Genomic DNA, 19,583 nt, shown 5'->3' with positions numbered 1-19,583 from the left:
CATGGGATGACCCTGAGGGAAGCTGGCCAACGGGTTCAGCCTAATTTGAGCCGCTACACTGTGGCAAGCATCATTAGGACATTTCGAAATGAGAATCGGTAAGTACTTTGTAGCACTGCCATACTCTAATGAGAAACACAACAGTCCCATACATGCAAAAATACTTAAATTGTTACTTTACAGAATTGCTAGACGTCCAGATGTTGGGGGCAGAGGAAGAATGTTCACTCCAGAGCAAGAGACCCATATAGTGAACATGGTGATTGCCAATAATGCAATAAGACTGCGCGAAATACAGCAGCGCATAATTGATAATGACACCATCTTTCAAAATATACACAGTGTAAGCATTTCTTCACTAAGTCGTGTACTTGCGCGCCACAGAATAAGAATGAAGCAAATTTACAGAGTTCCTTTCGAGAGAAACACAGAACGTGTAAAGCAACTGCGATATGACTATGTGCAGGTAAGCTATAGTGTCATTGGTTCTGAATTTGGAAGTGCATACTGTAGTGCTGTGCATGGGCCTGATGTGTTGCATTTGTTTTGTCTTGTCCAGAGAGTGATGGAACTAGAAGCAGATGCCATGGGACATGAGCTACTTTTTGTAGATGAGGCCGGTTTTAACCTCAGTAAAACCAGGAGACGTGGCAGGAACATTATTGGACACCGTGCCATCATCAATGTCCCAGGACAACGTGGTGGTAACATAACCATGTGTGCAGCTATAAGCCAAAATGGTGTTGTTCACCATCATGCAACCATAGGCCCATACAACACTGCACACATTATTGCATTCCTGGACACCTTACATGACATGCTCACTGTTCAGAGACCAGAGCATACCCGATATGTCATCATATGGGACAATGTTAGTTTCCATAGGGCTGCTTTGGTCCGCAACTGGTTTACAGACCACCCATCCTTCATGGCACTCAACCTCCCTCCATACTCTCCATTCTTAAATCCCATCGAGGAGGTCTTCTCTGCCTGGCGCTGGAAAGTGTACGACCGTCATCCTCATCAACAGGTAGCCCTTTTACAGGCAATGGAGGAGGCATGTGGAGATATTGACCAGGCATCATGTCAGGCCTGGATACGGCATTCAAGGAGATATTTTCCCCGGTGCCTTGGACTGGAGGATATCGCATGCGATGTGGACGAAATTTTGTGGCCGGACCCAGAAAGACGACATGATGTAGGCTGATTGTCTTTTTTTTTTTTTGTGAAATTACTATTTTGTGTTCTGACTTTGTCTTGGTTTTGATGAGTGTGAATAAACACCAATACTTGAAGTTTGGATCCTTGTATGTTTACATGACACTATGAAAAAAGTATGACCTCAAATTGACATCTGTACACAGAGAAAGCAAAAGCCAGATGTGTTTTGTATTCATACCATCAGTGTGTAGTTGGCACATTGTGTGCTTAGTAGATGATGGCTTGTGTTTACTGTTTGATACGAAAACACAATTTTTACGAAGGTGTGAAGAGTTAATCTAGCTGTGTTCGCTTTTGCAAGAGAACTACAATGTTTTGATAATTGGGTGAAAGGTTTAGCCAATAGTTACAAAAAATGTGCTTAAGCAATCAGAAAAAACTGTAATACAACACTTCTACTTGAATGTCACTATCAATCACTATTGAGTGTTTGTAATAACGTCTGACTTCAATCCAATGTGGATTTTGGTCAAATCATGAGGCAGAAATATGTTGTTAGTAACATTCTAGAAGAATTTTATGTGGAAGATACACAGTTACAACTTCGGTGAAGAAAAAGTAATGTAACTAGTAGTGTAACTAATTACTGTTGCCAGAAAGTAATAAGTAAAGTAATAATATTACTTTTGAAAGGAGTACTAGCAATGAGTAATATTTACATTCTTTGAGTAACTAGCCCAACACTGACCAAAAGCAACAGTAATGTAGTAATGTTTTGAATTTATCTCATCAGTGTGTAAAACTATATTGTAGTGTGTGTGTGTGTGTGTGTGTGTGTTTGAGGGTTTGTGCGTCATGTCTGAGAGCAAAGTTTGGTTTTTCAGCAAAATTGAGTTGTTTTGAGTGGAGAGCTTAATTTTGACCTAAATATAGGAAGTTTGGGGAATTGAGTTAGAAGTTCGAGAAAAACTGTAAAATGCTTGATTAATATGGATTACATTTACAATGTCTTTATGCATGTTTTGAAACTTGAAAATGTTGGTTGTGTAGACTTTCAATGTTAGACAAAAAATGAAGAGATAAAACATGAAAAATATCTTCATCTGTGTTCCGAAGATGAATGAAAGTCTTTTGGAAATGACATGAGAGTGAGCAAATGATTACAGAATTTTCATTTTGGGGTGAACTACCTCTTTACGTTGTTGTCCTTACTGCATTAATTCATGAAGGAATCATTCTTTTTTCAGTTTTTTTTTTCAAGTGCTTACACACATTTTCAAAGCATTGGCTTCTTTAAAAAAAAAACTTTACACACAAATCCAAGAATTGCAGACATAAAATGCAAAATGCCTCACATCTCTTGCAAAATGAAGCACTGCATTCAAAATATCACAAACACATCTAAAAAAACAATCATTTGCAAACACCTTTGCCATAATAATAATTCCTGTTCGATTTGTGTGTGTTACATAGATAATTGTGTGGTGTGTTTCACAAAAAGTGTTTTATGAAATTGAAAATGAGTCAAAGGCTGAGAATTAGCGTATGGTTTTGCAGATTTGGTGTGTGGTTTGGTGTTTGAGTGTCAGGTTTCAGAAATTGTGTGACAAGTAAAGATTTTGTGTAAAAGCAGTTGAAAAAAACTTTAAGTTGGATCTTTTCAATAAATCAGCTGATTCCGTTCAAAATAGCAGACCGAATGTCGGTCTGATGACTGATCTGGTTCTGAACTTCAACTCATTGAAAACTCAATTATCTGAGCACCTTGGTTTACGGCCCAGTAGCGGCGAAGGTTATCAGTGAATAATGACTTGAATCTGGGTCTGTTTCACACACAAAGGTTTTATGTGACTTCACAAGACATAGACTAGAGCATGTTAACTGTATGTCAAGACAAGTCACCTTTATTTGTATAGCGTTTTATACAATACAGATAGCAAATCCAACATTCTGCTGCTAAGCAGCTCTAAATAGGCAACAGTTTCGTTACAGCTCCATTCAGTTCAGTATAGACAACAATTTATGGTGCTTTTGCATACATTTTCAAAATTTAACCTATATACGAAATAACGTCTGAAGGTGAATGTCATGAGTTAATAATGACATCATTTTTATTTTTGGATGAACAAATTCTTTAAGATGAGCAATTCCACTTTTCTTTTTTAAAGAATCATTAATAAAAGATCTCTTTTCATATCAAGCATTTCTCTTTCTTTTTTCTTCATTGTCCCTATCTATCAGCCTTCCCTCTGTGTCTGTCTGACAGCCTCCTGCTGTATGTCCTTTTAAAGCTAACTGTACCCTGTAAAGAGGACAGTCAAAATAAGCGGAGAGTGCACTTATCCCTCTTTAATGGCATCTAAATCCCTTCATCTTCTGCTCTCTATCTCTTATTTGCATGAAAGGCATCATGCTCGTATCTTACATCATGCTCGTACAGACTCAGTGACACAACACTGCCATCATCGGACAAGCTATAACATCATCACTCTGTTTCCTCTGAGTGACTTCTTAAACTACAATCGCACATTTTTTCTTTTGTGTATCACTGCTTAATATCAATGACAAACTTGTGACTCCACAAAGAGAAATCAATAAATCTACTCGGCATCCAGCACAGCCTGCTGTGTGTGTGTGTGTGTCCACCACGTGCATTTAAACTACCCATCAATGAGCAGGTTCAATTGATTAGAGATGTTCCGCACAATACAAATCAGTAGATCCTCAACCAATCGTGGAAATGTGGAAACAAATGTGCCTATTCTCAATCTATAATTCCCAGTCAGGCACGGCACCTCTGTGAATATACACAGCAGTCTACACACAGCAGAATTTTATCAATGAATCTGCCTCTGCAGTATGCTAGGAAGGTTATTTTAATCTTTGATGATGAAACAGCTTTCTCAAGGGGGACATTAATTAAACATTTAAAAGTTTCCCACTCTTTTTCTTTTTTCTTGCCTAAGCAGTGCCAAGGCTGAATCAATTCCTGAATCAACATATTTGCTGTCAAAAAAATATATTCCTAACATAGTTCTTCTCCCTTACCCTAAATGTACCCTAAACATCAATAGCCTGTAAATTTAGAAAGAAATAATTGGTTGATCAGAAGCCCTAAGCAGCTTTAACACAAAACCTAAAACCTTAAAGGAATATTATTACGCAAGGATCTTGATCCAAGGTCATGTTCTACTTGACCTTGGATCACGACGTTGCCTACCCCTGATGTAGAATGTCCAAATTGAATTCATACTACACACATTCACACAGTTCATGTCTTACTAAGATCACTTTTCATATTTCATGTCTTTATAACTGAGCAACAGTTTGGGTAAGCTACTTGTCTATTAAACACAAGTTAAAAGTTAATCATTACAAATCTTCCCCAAACCTCCCTGTGTTGAAAACTGTTTGGGCTTTTGATTATGAAGGCAACTCTGCCATCTTGTGGTAACAAAATAGAACAAACTTTTGTAGTCCTCCACTTAAAGACGCGAGGACGAGGTTGATGCCTTAGAATGCAAAACTTTTGAAAAGGGAAGAAAAAACAAAGACTGGCATACATTTACAGGACAAGGTAATGAAATACCTTGTATCGGTCTGTATAAGATCCCCTTTTCTCAATTTTTACTTTATCTGAGCAAAATTGTTTCTATGTTGTCAAAATGTGTTCAAACCTTTCCCTCTCTTTCTACATAATTTGGAACAGATGTTCTTTGCCAATTAACAGTTTATAGAAATTGAGTAAACCAAATTATGTTTCTTATTTATAGTGCTCTTTCCACTTTTTAAAATTGTATAATTGTATTACTTGATGTTCTTTTTAATTATTAATATTGATGTAATTTATATTTTGTGCATCACTTTACATTTTCATAGTTTATACTTTTATAACCATAATCCTTTTTAATATTTATTCCTAATATCTTGTATTTTAATATAGCGAAAATAATTCACTTTGCATGATCAGATTGTAAAATAAGAGCTGTTTTTGCACATTTGACTTTGATACTTCATATTATACATTCGTTTGTGCATATTATGTACAATGTACATATTAACTGTGGTGTGTAAATTTTGTTATATTTTCTGTATTTATTGTAATTGTGGCACCATACTGCTCACAAGTAAATATGTGCATTTGACTTATAAATAAATCAATTCTGTGTGACAGTGTATACTTACTGTTTTTTATTAGGTAATGACCTGCTCATGCCTTATAAATATAGTGACTTAAAAACCATGGTGCAATTTCATTTTTGGATGCCACATGAGTAATTACTCTGCAGCTCTGAAAACGACGCACTGACAACACTGTAGCCTCTAATAATAATATTTTGTTACATAGGGGTTCAATGAAGTTCGTGTTTTTTAAAGTTACACATACTTTTCCCACAGTGCCCACGCCATGGGCTCATATTTTTGGGGGTCTCATGTGACAAATAGGTCCACCCTCACAAGGGGCTTCACTGACTCACATTGTTGCAATACAGTAGGTCCACGCACTTGCATGGGCTGGAGACGTAATATGTATAAACATATGTATAAACTGCCCACTGACCGGATCTGCTATTTAACAGGTGTAGAAGCAAGTGCAACAGTACCGTTTTTAGATAGATCTAGTCCGGGACTATGCGCTCAGTCTGGGGTTTAATTGCCTTGGTGGCCGCGGCAACTTTTTACTTGTATCTGCTGTCTGTGTTCCTGCCGCCGGGTCCGCGTGCCGTCCGTCTTCACACCGCCGGTGAACCGCACGAGGAAGAACTCAGGTAGCCTAGATTCATATCTTCGGTAACGTTGCTTTGTTTTGTGAGCAGTTATTCCTACTTATGTTATTGCTTGGCGCTGAATGAATTCTATATTAACTGTCAAATGGTTTGTTTGTTAAACTTGTGTTTTAATAACACACAAGTCACCATGCTACAGGTAAACTAAACGTCTGAATATGTTATTTTATTTATCTTACATGTGAACACAACAAATGACAAAATGGGAAATTATTTAAGATAAATAGTTACACAGCATACATAATTAAATTCAATTGAATTAAATTTTATGGTGAAACATCTGTCCTGATGTTTCTTGGGCTACTTGCGATGCGTGAATGAATCACTATTTTTAATCGGATTATTTTATTATTGTTTTTTGTTTTTTACTTAGGCTAATAGGTTGAAAAGGTTCACATCTATCACTGATATTATTAAGTTAAAGATTCAGTGAAAGCATCCCACTCGAAATATGAGCTCATGCCGTTTTTTTTAAATGAGGAAATTAATTTAGATTTGTATCGGTTAGCCTATGTAATGTTGTTTTTATTTTGCAGTAAGAAGCCTGCTTAAAATTGCAAGAGGAGTTTTTTTTCCACTAATTACAAATATAGCCTACATTTTAATATTATTAACATTACAAATATCTTATTAATAACATAGTCTAATCTGAATTTATAGTCTGTTGCTATTATGACATCCCTTCATTAAAAATGTAGGCCTATCTGAATTATTTATAAGTTAACCTTTTAAATGTATCTATTTGATTGGGATTCAGTAACTTGATTTTTCTGTCATGTATTCAATTATTTAACTAAACTGTGATTTACATAGAATGTTTGATGTGTTTACATTGCATGTTTGTCCTGGGGGATTCTTGCCCAAGGTATAGGGGAATTTGACCCTAGTAGTGGACCAAGATGGCCCTTTTCATGAATTTGTGCTATAACTGAACTGTAAAATGTTTCAATTTTTTTCCCACTTATATGGATGATGCATATATACATATTAATCTCATGCATGTTACAGTGTAGCAGTAAGTTCACACTGTTTCTAAGAGAAGCATCTGCAGTGCAGTTTATGACAGCACTCCCCTTCACCTGTGGAACAACTCGCCCTCTTTTTTTATTAGTTCTCTCTATCTTCATTAATTTCACGTTCTTCCGTATTTGACTATGTGTCTGTTTAACTCAGTATTGGTTTATTTATTATAATATACACCCTCATCTCAATTCTGAGAAGGAGTAATGAGAGGATAATAAATAAAATTAGAGAGAATGAGATAGAGATGGATTTGTACTGTAGAAAGAGAAGCTTTGGCAGTTATTCTCTGATGGTGGCAAACGTTCATCTCCTGTTTGCCCTGTGCTCTCTCCTCATCAGTGTTACTTTATACTGTGTGAGCAGCTCTGTGCCCAGTGTGGGAAATGTCCAGATCATAGATGCTTCATGTAGTTCACATGCAACCCACATCAAAACTCTTTTTCTTCTTTAGTGTTTCATCTGTCCTCTCATGTTGGCAGGCACCTAAAGGAACTGATCCTTAGTCAGTTCTTATTATGCATCTGATTCTCCAATGTTGTCTGCTTTGCATTTGTGTGACTGTATGCAATGAGTGAATTAAGGAGTCCCAGCCCCTTTAGGTTCAGTAGTCTCTAACACTAGTGTATATATATATATATATATATATATGTGTGTGTGTGTGTGTGTGTATGTGCAACAATATACAGTGTATCAGACTGACTAGAGAATAAACAAAAGCCCTGGCATGTTCCACTATTAGGAAATGTGTGAATATAGTACTGTTTAAAAGTTTTAACTTATGATAAATTTAATACATCCTTGCTTTCTTTTAAAAGTATCCATCCATTTTCCAAACTGCTTGTCTTTTGTAGAATCCAGGAGACACTGGAGCCTATCACAAATGTTTTTCATATAATTATTTTAATTATGAATTAATTAAACTCTCCATTAATTTGCCTGCTCTGAATGCAAATCAACATTAGCAGTCATGTCTCAGAATTGGAGCCTGGCAGAGGGCATGAGGTGACAGTTATAAGATCAGACAACTGCCTTCTGGAGTTTCTTGAAAACCCTTGAATTTGCTTAGATGCGCAATATAGAGGACGAGGGAAAGAAAGATATCTGGAGGGTTCATATGTGACATGTATGTCTGACATGACAAGCTAAAATAAATCGCATGAATAAAGAAAAGGAGAGAGGTCTTAAAAGCCCTGTGTGCTTACGGTGTGTCACTTTCTGAAGTCATCCAGATATTTAGAATAACAAAAACAGTGGAAAGGACACTGGAGTTTCAAATTGGGTAACGGATCTGCTGTATTTCTACCATCATCACATTCTGTCCAAAGACCTGACCTTTCCATAGTGTCTTGTGACCTGTATGTCTTGGTTCATGTCTTGATTAGCTCATTCCTCTGTACCCTGGAGAATATCTGCTGATGAGGCTGAGATGGTTTTTTCAAATGTTGTTCAGCAGTGATGGCAGAGACCGCTGTGCCTTGTGTATTGCTATCTGTTTGAATCTTTTGGTGGGAATTCCCATGGTTATAAGAGAAGGGAAATTTTGTGTTGACATATGTGCATGTATCATGTTTTACAGTGGTATAACCATAAAAATCTGCTGTTTTAAGGAGAATAGGCTTAAATAGTCTGAACATGTCAGGACTTTTCAAAAAAGACTTGATTATTGTCTGGTCAGTCTCGTCCACTGAAGGCTCTCATATTGTTGTACTTGTGAGAACATACTCAGTGTCCACTCAGCATGGAGCACATCACATGTTTATATTTGTCATACTGGGTACGTATGTGAAATTAAAACCTCTGCTTTGGCACATGGGTGGGGAATACCGCCCCATTGCGAGCCCAAATTACCCCCTGGATGGCATTAAGGAGCTTAGATTACTCACAACTGCACAAGATGTGATTCATATGCTGGTAAGAGCCCTGTGACCACCACACGAGAAAGTACATCCACGTATTTATTGATGATCATGTTAGGTGTGTTTAAAGATGTTTTAAACAGTCTTGCAATCGAGTACAGCCAAACCACACACATACACACTAGTGTATTTCCACAGCTGAGAGGCTATTTCTGCCCAATTGGTGTATCATATTTCATTCCTTCACGCACGCTGAGGGCAGATTTCAGTCTTTCTGTCTCATCTAGCTGACAGGCTAGTGTCTTGATCAGGGGTCTTCAACCGTTTTCAAGAATCCTTCAAGAGATTTCAAGTCTGTTGTGCACTTAAACAATGCTAACCTAAAGATGGATGTTACCTGGCTTTATTTAAGTAAAAAAGGTTATTTAATAATACTGACCCTAAATACATCAATTTATATATTGTATGGTACTTTTAGATTTTTTATGTAATACATTAATACATTTTAATATGTAAGGAACAATTAAACATTTAGGTTATTAAAAATTAATTATTTACTCACCCTCATGTCATCCTAAACCTCCATTGTTTGGTTCTCGGCATTTTTCAAATATCTTTGTTAAACAGAAGAAACAAAGTCATACAGGTTTAGAGCAATCATGAGGATGAGTAAATGATGATATTTTTGGATGAACTTATACCTTTAACTTCATCTTTGGTCAAAGTTAAACAATATTGTATTTGTTTAAATAACATTTATTTTTGACTTCCTGCAGTACCATCATGGTCCCACCTTGTGGTCACAGAACCTCACCCTTGTTGTCCATTAAAAAAAAACACTCCATGAATGAACTTCAGCCATTTAAATAGACTTTTTATTTAAGTCAAAAATGTTATTTAATATAACTGAATCAACCTAAACATTAATTTATATCACCAAACTACCTATGTAGTTTGGTGATATAACAGCAAGCTTTTTCAGATCATTACCCTAGTGAAAAATAAATATACTAAAATGTATTTGAAATACATTTATTTCACACTAAGTATACAACACATATATTTACATATGTATGTACTCAATAAAAATACCCTACACTTTACTTTTAGTATACTAAACTGGTTGAATTCTGTTAAATTGGGACAGCTAATTTTGCACTTTAATTGTGCAGAAGCAGTGCTGAAGTCCAACTACAGATATACTGAAGTATATTTGATTGTGCTAAAGTGCAACTATTGCAAGTATACTTTAGGTACACTTAAATATCTTGCATTTAATATTATTCAAAGATCATGCAGTCCTCATCAATAGTCACATTAAAATGCATTTTAGGCTTAATATTAAGAAATGTGCATTGTGCACAAGTAGTACTCCAAATAAAGTTGAACTAATTAAAATATTTATAACAGTAAGTCTCAAGAAACATGTCAGTAAATATGTTATTAGTGCTGTCAAACGATTAATTGTGATTAATCGCATTCAAATTAAAAGTTTTTATTTGCATAATATATGTGTTCTGTGTATATTAATTATGTATATACTGTATATGTATATAATACACACACATACAGTATACATTTTGAAAATATGTACAAGTATTTACATGTCTATATTTATATTCATATAATTTATATTATAAATAAATATATTTAATATATATAAAAAACATTTTTCTGAAATATATACATGCATGTGTGTTATAAATATACACAGTACACACACATATATTACGTAAACATAAACCTTTATTTTGGATGAGATTAATCATTTGACAGCACTAATGTTAATATAACTTTGAACAATATAGTATTAAATAAATGTATTTTAAATACATTACTTTTTACTAGGGTACACTCAGGTCATATAACTTAAGCCCACAGTATCCACTTCCACTTTCATATCAGTCTCTGCTGGTTTTTGTAAAGGAAAGCAATTGGGTTGATAGGAAGAGGACAGCCACACTCCAACCTGTTAGAAATTACAAGAGAAACATGCAAGTTCAGTGCCATTATTTTACTGATCCCACAATGTCTTATATTTTCTCCAGGTTGAAGTTCCCATCTGATCTGGATGAGTTGAGGGAACTAGCCGAGCTGCTGAATTTCTATAAGACAGAACACACTGGTTATGTGTTCATCCTCTTTTGCAGTGCCTACCTCTACAAGCAGTCCTTCGCCATTCCAGGCTCATCCTTTTTGGTTGGTAACAGAGCTCTACTCTGTGACACTATCAGTAGACCTGCTTGAAACCACCTCATTAGACTGAAATAAAAGCTTTATCACCAGTTTCTCTAAATGCCATTTACATCATGTTTCCTCTCCTGGACATAATCCCATAGAAGTGTGCTTAATTGTATTGGATGTGCACTTATAATGTAGTTTTAAATATTAAAAACTGTACATGCAACTCAAATATTAATGAAAGGTCACAAAGTGTAAAGAGAGTACACTTTCACGGCAGTTTCTTAACCATTTAAAAAAGTGCACTTTGTAATAATGTCAAATTAAGTTTAATTTTAAAGTACATTTTAATTATGTTTTAATAATGCTTTAAAGTATACTCATTCTGATGTTCTAACTAACATACACAGGACTAGTGGTACTAAACTGCAGCTACATCATTATAAATAAGTAATAACAAATATCTTTAAATACATGACACAAGTGTCAACATGACATTAAAGTATATTTTATAAATGCTTGTCAGTACACTTAAAACTAAAGTAGTTGCCTTTTAAATATGGTTCAAGTCAAAATCACTTCCTTGCATTTAATATAAATTTAAACCACATTTTCATCAACTTGCAATTAAGTCTCTGAAAAAAAAACATTACATTTATTTCATACTTGTACAGTATTTACTATAATACATACATTACATTAAAGTATGTCCATTTTTAAGTATAGTACTTCAAGTACTTTGATTTTTACACTGAAATGGTAACCTAAACATGGTAACTAAATTAAGTGATTTTATTATCATTCAAGTCAAGTCAAGTCAAGTTGAACTTTATTGTCATTCCGCTACATGTGGGGACATACAGTGGAAGGAAATGTCGTGTCTCGCAGGACCACGGTGCTACATAAATACAGACATACAACAATGAATTAAAAAACACTATAAACCTATACACAACTAACCTACTGACAGATTTTAACTATAAGTATACTATATATATTTACCCTATACAAACTAAAAGAATAAAGGATAAAAAATACAAACTATACGAATGTTTCACATAAATATTTACCCTATACAAACTAAAAAATAGAAGATAAAATTCATGTTTCATGAATCCATGTTTCAGGAGGTAGGTGTTTGCATGGGGTTTCAGAGGGGGGTGGGGTGATTTGAGTTCAGGGCTCTCACAGCCTGGGGGAAAAAGCTGTTGAGCAGTCTGGCGGAGCGGGCTCTGATGCTCCGGTACTGTCTTTCTGATGGTAGGAGCTGGAAGAGGCTGTGGGAGGGATGGGTGGAGTCCTTCACTATGCTGTTGGTTTTGCTGGAGCATCGTGTAAGGAAAATATCCAGGATGGAGGGGAGAGGGGCACCGATGATCTTTGCAGCTGTGTTCACTGTCCGCTGGAGGGTCTTATGGTCAGCAGCACTGCAGTTCCCGTACCAGACAGTGATGCAGCTGGTCAGCACACTCTCAATGGTGCCTCTGTAGAATGTGGTGAGGATGGGTGGAGGGAGACTTGCTCTTTTCAGCCGGCAGAGAAAGTGTAGGCGCTGTTGTGCCTTTTTGGAGAGTGACATGGTGTTGATGGTCCAGGTGAGATCCTCTGTGATGTGCACCCCCAGGAATTTAGTGCTGCTGACTCTCTCCACAGTCGAGCTGTCGATGGTCAGTGGGGGGTGGTCAACAGAGTTTCTTCTGAAGTCCATCACAACCTCCTTTGTCTTCTCCACATTGAGGGACAGATTGTTAGTGCCACACCATTCAGCCAGCTGTGCCACTTACTCTCTGTAGTGCGTTTCATCGTTGTCGCTGATGAGACCTACCACTGTTGTGTCATCAGCAAACTTGATGATGTGGTTGGAGCTGAACTTGGCAGTGCAGTCGTAGGTCAGCAGCGGGCTGAGCACACAGCCTTGTGGGGCACCTGTGCTCAGTGTGGTAGAGCTCCAGGTGTTGTGGCCGACACGGACTGACTGAGGTCTTCCGGTTAGAAAGTCCAGGATCCAATTACACAGGGAATTGTTAAGGCCCAGCAGGTTTAGTTTATTTATGAGCTGTTGTGGGATTATTGTATTGAATGCCGAGCTGAAGTCAATGAACAGCATTCTAACATAGGAGTCTTTATTTTCTAGGTGGGTAAGAGCCAGGTGGAGGGTGGAGGAAATTGCATCGTCCGTAGAGCGGTTTGGACGGTATGCAAACTGGAGCGGGTCGAGTGTGTTGGGGAGGCTGGTTTTGATGTTGTGCATGACTAGCCTCTCAAAGCACTTCATCATGATTGGAGTCAGTGCTATGGGACGGTAGTCATTTAGACAGGACACATGTGATTTCTTTGGTATGATTGTTGTGGATTTGAGACATGTGGGGACGACTGCCTGACTCAGCGAGGTGTTGAAGATATCTGTTAGGACATCTGTCAGCTGTGCAGCACAGTCTCTCAGAACACGGCCAGGTATGTTGTCGGGACCCGCAGCCTTGCGTGGGTTAATCCTAGATAGGGTCTTCCTTACGTCGGCTGGAGACAGACAGAGCGCCCGATCGTTGAGAGGTGTGGGCAGTTTTTGTGCAGGTATGTCATTCTGCATTTCAAACCGTGAATAAAAGTGGTTGAGTGCATCGGGGAGGGATGTGTCCTCATCACAGGCCTGTGGCGGGGGCTTGTAGTCAGTGATGGTCTGAATGGCTTGCCACAGGCTCCGTGTGTCTCTGCTGTCTGTGAAGTGATTATTGATCTTTTGAGCATATGACTGTTTTGTATTTTTAATGCCACAGGACAGATTTTTTGAGGGTTTTGAGGGCTGCTTTATCTCCTGATCTGAATGCTTCATCTCTGGTCTTTAGCAGCCCACGAACCTCTGCTGTCATCCATGGCTTCTGGTTTGTACATGTGGTGATGGTCTTGGTGACTGTCACATCATCAGTGCACTTTTTGATGTAAGCAGTCACAGTTTCAGTGTATACAAACATATATAGATTATTTATATGAACAAAGCAAATATTTCTGGGTTAAATCAGGCAGAAAGAGCTCCTTAGGGTAACAACGGCAGGTTATCACTTTTTAGTGTAAAAGTATGGAAATGGTACTTCTATTTCTATTTCACAAGGGACGCTTAATATATATATATATACAAACAGTACAGTTATTTATATACAGTATGTGACTGTATGTAGCTGATGACCTAATAAAAAAGCCTTTACTGTCAATTTTTCTTGTCATGTCTAGAACATGCTGGCGGGGGCATTGTTTGGGACGTGGCATGGACTCCTCATTGCCTGCACTTTGACTACTGTGGGTTCCACCAACTGCTACCTGCTGTCCTGTACATTTGGCAAACGCCACATTATCAGGCTCTTCCCTGAGAAGGTGGCGATGCTGCAGAGAATGGTGGGTCACCTCTGGGTGTTTAGCACATGATTTCCATTAATGAATGTTCTAAAAATAGTGAGTGAATATATGTGTGACTTTGCATTTTGTTTGTTTATACTGTGCATCTAAATTCTAAAGAATAGCAGAGTCCACAGCACAACTATGACAATTACAACACAGAGTAACAATATAGAACTACTTAGTTATTTATTCCTGCTGATGATCAATCCTGGATTCATTTTTAATGCTTTAGAGCTCAAGCATTGAAAGTGGCCAACAACGTAGTTGCAGAACAGTAGTACCTCAGTTTGGATGCTAATATAGTTATAGTTCTTGCTGTCTTTACAGTTATTGTTCTTGGTGTGAACAGACCTTAATGTAAAAAAAAGTTTATTCAAGTGTGCTTCTAGTATACTTCTCTTAAACTACAATACGAGAGCAAACTTTCGTTTATCTACTTCTTAGAGGGATATACTATACTTAAGTATATTTGGTTTATACATATATGTAGCATACAGAAAAGTATATTAGGCCCATGTTTGTGCCTAATCTTTAGTTTGAGATTAATTTAAGAAAAGTATAATTTAGTATTAGTGTTCTAGTATTCAACTTGGCGTGACTTATGAAGTAAGTTAATTCTTATGTTAGTTATGACATAACAAGTCAGGGTAACACTATTTTAAGGTGTCCTTGTTACACGTTACATGTACTTATAATAACAATAAATTTTTCCTAATTACATGCAAGTAACCCTAAACCAAACCCTAACCATACAGTGCATGTAGTTAATTAATATTACTCAGTACTTAAATGTATACTTGGTTTATACATATATGTAGGTTCTGTATAAACCTACATATATGACCAAGTCACTGTAACAAGGACACCTTAAAATAAAGTGTAACCCATGTCAAATTTGAGTGGACTAGCTAGAGTAAATAGTACATAGGTGGAACTAAACCTGATCTTTTTGTACACCGTATAAACAGACAAACATTTCGGTGATTTCATTTCTTTCAAGGTAAATGATAAAATGTGGAGAACACAAAGAAAGTTGTAACATAAAAACTATTAAACTTTCTGTTAATTAGTTTACTGAGAGAGTATACTTTACTTTTATAAACTAGTGGGATAGATGCATATAACTAGTAAACTAGCATTATAACAGAATACATTCACTTGTAGTTCACAGTATATTTACAATACAGGAAAAAAAACTTGTGTACTCAAAGTTTACTTCTATTATGCTTAAAGTACATTAAAGAATATACTTTTATAAACTAAAAGAGTATAAATTTATTAACTAAAAAGTGGGCCAATTTACTTCCAAACTTAGTACTGAAACAGTACACTTACAAGTCTGCTAAATAAATAAATAAGCGGTATACTACTATATTGATTTTTAATATACTTAGTACATAGAGTGCTGCATACTTGGAAAATATATTTGAACTTAAGTTTACCAAATAAAATTATCCTGATGTATATATATATATATATATATATATATATATATATATTTTTTTTTTTTTTTTGTAAGGGATACTTTGTGATAACATTTTTTTTTAAAGTAGCTCAATTTGGCATCCTTGATCATAATCATTATTTTCATCTGTTATAGAACTTAGGAGTTGAAACATAAATGCAACATGATGAATCTCTCTCTGTTAGGTGGAAGAGAACAGGAGTAGTTTGTTCTTCTTCTTGCTCTTTCTGCGGTTCGTTCCCATGACACCAAACTGGTTTCTGAATGTCACCTCTCCAATCCTCAACATCCCCATCCCCATATTCTTTTTTTCCATCCTCATTGGTGAGCTTACAGTACATTTTCAGTTATACATTCATATATTTTTTGTGTTAATGGTGTACTTACAATCCACTGCAATTCTACACTGGTTTTTGTTTTTCTAAATTTTCCTAATGATTCCATTTTGACCTTCTATAAAGGGTTAGTTCACCCAAAACTGAAAATTAGCCCATGTTTTACTCACCCTCAAAGCATCCTAGGTGTATATGACGTCCTTCTTTCAGATGAATCCAGTCAGAGTTATATTAAAATCATCCTGGCTCTTCCACGCGTCAGAATAGGAGTAGGCAGGTGTTTTTGTTCAACAGTCCAAAAGTAGTCAAATAAAGCGCACACATCCATAATAAAACGTGCCTCACATGGCTCCGGGGGTGAACAGTGGTGGAGGTAACGAATTACAACTACTCACGTTACTGTAATTAAGTAGTTTTTTCAGGTACTTTTTAAAGCTGTACTTTTACTTGTACTTCAGAATCAGAATGAGAATGAGCTTTATTGGCCAAGTATGTTTACACATACAAGGAATTTGTGGTAGTGACAGACGCTCCACAGAGCAACAGAAAGACAGCAACAGGACAGGACACAGATAATAAAAGAATAATATACAAATATCCAAATAGGCAATGTACGAAGCAGCAAAAACACAATATATAATATAGACAACTTTATATGTACAGGTCAAGTATGTGCAAATTAGAAATGAGAAAATAAAAATAAAATAAGTGAGTTACTTAAGTACAAATTAAGCAAAATAATCTACTTCATTACATTTAAATCATAGTTCGCTACTGAGTACGGCCAATTTGAATTGATATTCAAACCTTTGACGGCATTTCAGTAGCCAATAAAGATATCCGTAAATGGGCCAATAAAAAAATATTTAATAGAAAAGCCACCGCTGCAGCAGGTGAAGAGCTGATCGGACAGGGAGGGAGCTCAGCACAGCGTAACTATGGCGTCAAAAGTTTGGAGAAACAAACTACATGGTAGTGCTATCATAAATATCTATATTTTGATACTGATACTGAAATATCTGACACGGTTCCATCATTCATTTTCCACAGTATCTACTGTAGTATATAGCCTGCCCAACACCGATGCAAGCTGCGTCTCGCTCTCTCCTCTCCAAAAGTGAATTTGACACGCATCCGCCTCCTGTCAGTTACAGAGTCTGAATCTGAATATCCGCGCCTGATTGCTGGTATTCAGCATAATTTTAATAAATAAATAATTTCCACGCAAATGTGGCTAGCGCTTTATTGTAACATGAGAACAGTCATGTAATCGCAGAAAACTGGATGCAAGCTCTCAAATAGGCCTAACTTATACAAATGAACTGCCTGCCCTCTCATGCCGATATTGCTTGTGCGCACTCAGACTGTGTGCAATCGCGATCTCTCCGTGCTTTTATAGTTGAAATTATTTCTCTTTGCTCCTAGATTAAACTGTCAAAAGTTATCATTCAGAATAGATCCATGTCTGACCGATGAAAATGCTACTGGGAAATTTTATTGACTGTAAGTGAAATGCACCAGAAGGTCTTTCAATATGAAAGATGGAACTTTAATTTCTTGAAATGTTTAGAAATGGGATATTTGTATGATTTGTACATATAAATATCCTAGTCTGTCTAACTGCATCACTACATTACAGACACTACATTACAGGTCAATGCGATCTGATGTTGCATTTATCTAAACAAACATATATGGCTCTTAAAACACTGCCTATAAAAATTCAGTGTTGTCATATTTCGAATACCTAAACTGAATTGAGGTAATTTGTTTTAGAATTTTTAGAATTTTTTAGAAGACTTGGATTAAACCATTCCAAGCTTGAAATAATGCTTGCCTTGAAAAAATGGATGCATGGACAAAACAATTTGAAATATAAAAATATCTATATGGCAGTATACAGTATGTGGTAGTTTTGCCAATGGTATTGAAAATGATTGAAGTTGACATGATATCAAAAATGATCCTACTTACCCAGAAGCAAAGATATGAATTTATATATTTTGGTAATTCATTAAATATCGCCGCTAAAACGTAACTAGTAACTAGTACTCTTGAGTAGTTTTTGAGAAGAGTTCTTTGTACTTTTACTTAAGTACCGTTTTGACACCAGTACTTTTACTTGTACTTGAGTATTATTTCAGCAATGTAACAATACTTGTACTTAAGTACACATTTTCAGTACTCTTTCCACCACTGGGGGTGAATAAAGGCATTCTGTAGCGAATCGATGTGTTTTTGTAAGAAAAATATCCATATTTATTATATATATATTTTTTTATTATATATATTTTCTCTCACTTCCGCTGACTGTTATATGAGCAAGTATGACAGTTAGCAGAAGTGAGAAAAAACAGTTTATAACATTTTAAATATGGATATTTTTCTTACAAAAATGCATCAATTCGCTACAGGAGACCTTTATTCACCCCCGGAGCCATGTGAGACAAGTTTTATTACGCATGCGTGCACTTTATTTGACTACTTTTGGACTGTTGAACAAAAACACCTGCCTACTGCAATGATAAAGCCTGGAAGAGCCAGGATCACTTTTAATATAACTCAGAATGTATTCGTCTTTAAGAAGAAAGTCATATACACCTAGGATGCTTTGAGGGCGAGTAAAACATGGGCTTTTCATTTTTCATTTTTGGGTGAACTAACTCTTTCTATAGTTTTTAGGTGGCCAGCCTCTGAACAATTGTAGTAAAAATACAGCTTCTGGAGAAAAACAATCCTCATGATCTTCAATGCTTATTTTCTCCCCAGGTCTAATCCCTTATAATTTTATCTGTGTCCATACGGGTGCCATCTTGTCTGAGATCACCTCTTTGGACAACATCTTTTCTTGGAGGACCCTGTTTCTGCTCCTGCTGATGGGATGTGTGGCTCTACTTCCTGGAGCTCTGATCCACCGCTATAATCAGGCCCACCTCAAACTTGATGGCCTGAAACCCATTGGACACCAAAAGGTTCTGAATGATCGCAAGACTAGATGAACCAAAGACACACAGGAGAGGAGACTGCAGTCTGTTAAATGGGACTGATCATTGGTCTGGAGCCACAGCTGAGGATTTGGTTATGAATGTCTGAATGCAGAGTGGAACTGACATGGACAGAAAGAGAAAAGAATAATTACCAAATGTCTATAATGAAGATAAAGTGCAAAGGAAGAGACTATTAATGTCTTAAAAGAGCTGATGTTACTTATATAATACTGGACATTGCCTCATTATATAAGAAAAAGGAATCTGACGGCCTAGCCTTTAAGTTTTTTTTATTGAAGCCAAAAATATTTACTTATGTTTTCAAATGTTGTTTAGTGACCATGTTTGTTTGTAGCTTTATGTGTGTTTATGGGTTTATTTAGTTGTGGAAACTGTAA

At 36.4% G+C, this 19,583-nt stretch overlaps 1 protein-coding gene across 1 annotated transcript; it reads left to right on the top strand.

Moving 5' to 3' along the window:
* Nucleotides 1-5,793: 5,793 nt before the first annotated feature.
* Nucleotides 5,794-19,197, top strand: LOC306874291 (transmembrane protein 41A-B-like; the record flags this gene model as incomplete). Its single annotated transcript, XM_079424249.1, has 5 exons — nt 5,794-5,930; nt 10,876-11,026; nt 14,234-14,395; nt 16,049-16,187; nt 18,968-19,197. The coding sequence occupies 5 exons, from the start codon at nt 5,794-5,796 to the stop codon at nt 19,195-19,197; spliced, it is 819 nt and encodes a 272-aa protein (XP_079280375.1).
* Between the last annotated feature and the right edge of the window lie 386 nt (nt 19,198-19,583).

The sequence above is a fragment of the Barbus barbus genome, assembly GCF_936440315.1.
Source record: "Barbus barbus genome assembly, chromosome: 8".
Taxonomy (NCBI): Eukaryota; Metazoa; Chordata; class Actinopteri; order Cypriniformes; family Cyprinidae; genus Barbus; species Barbus barbus.
This window is presented reverse-complemented; position numbering and strand designations above follow the sequence as displayed.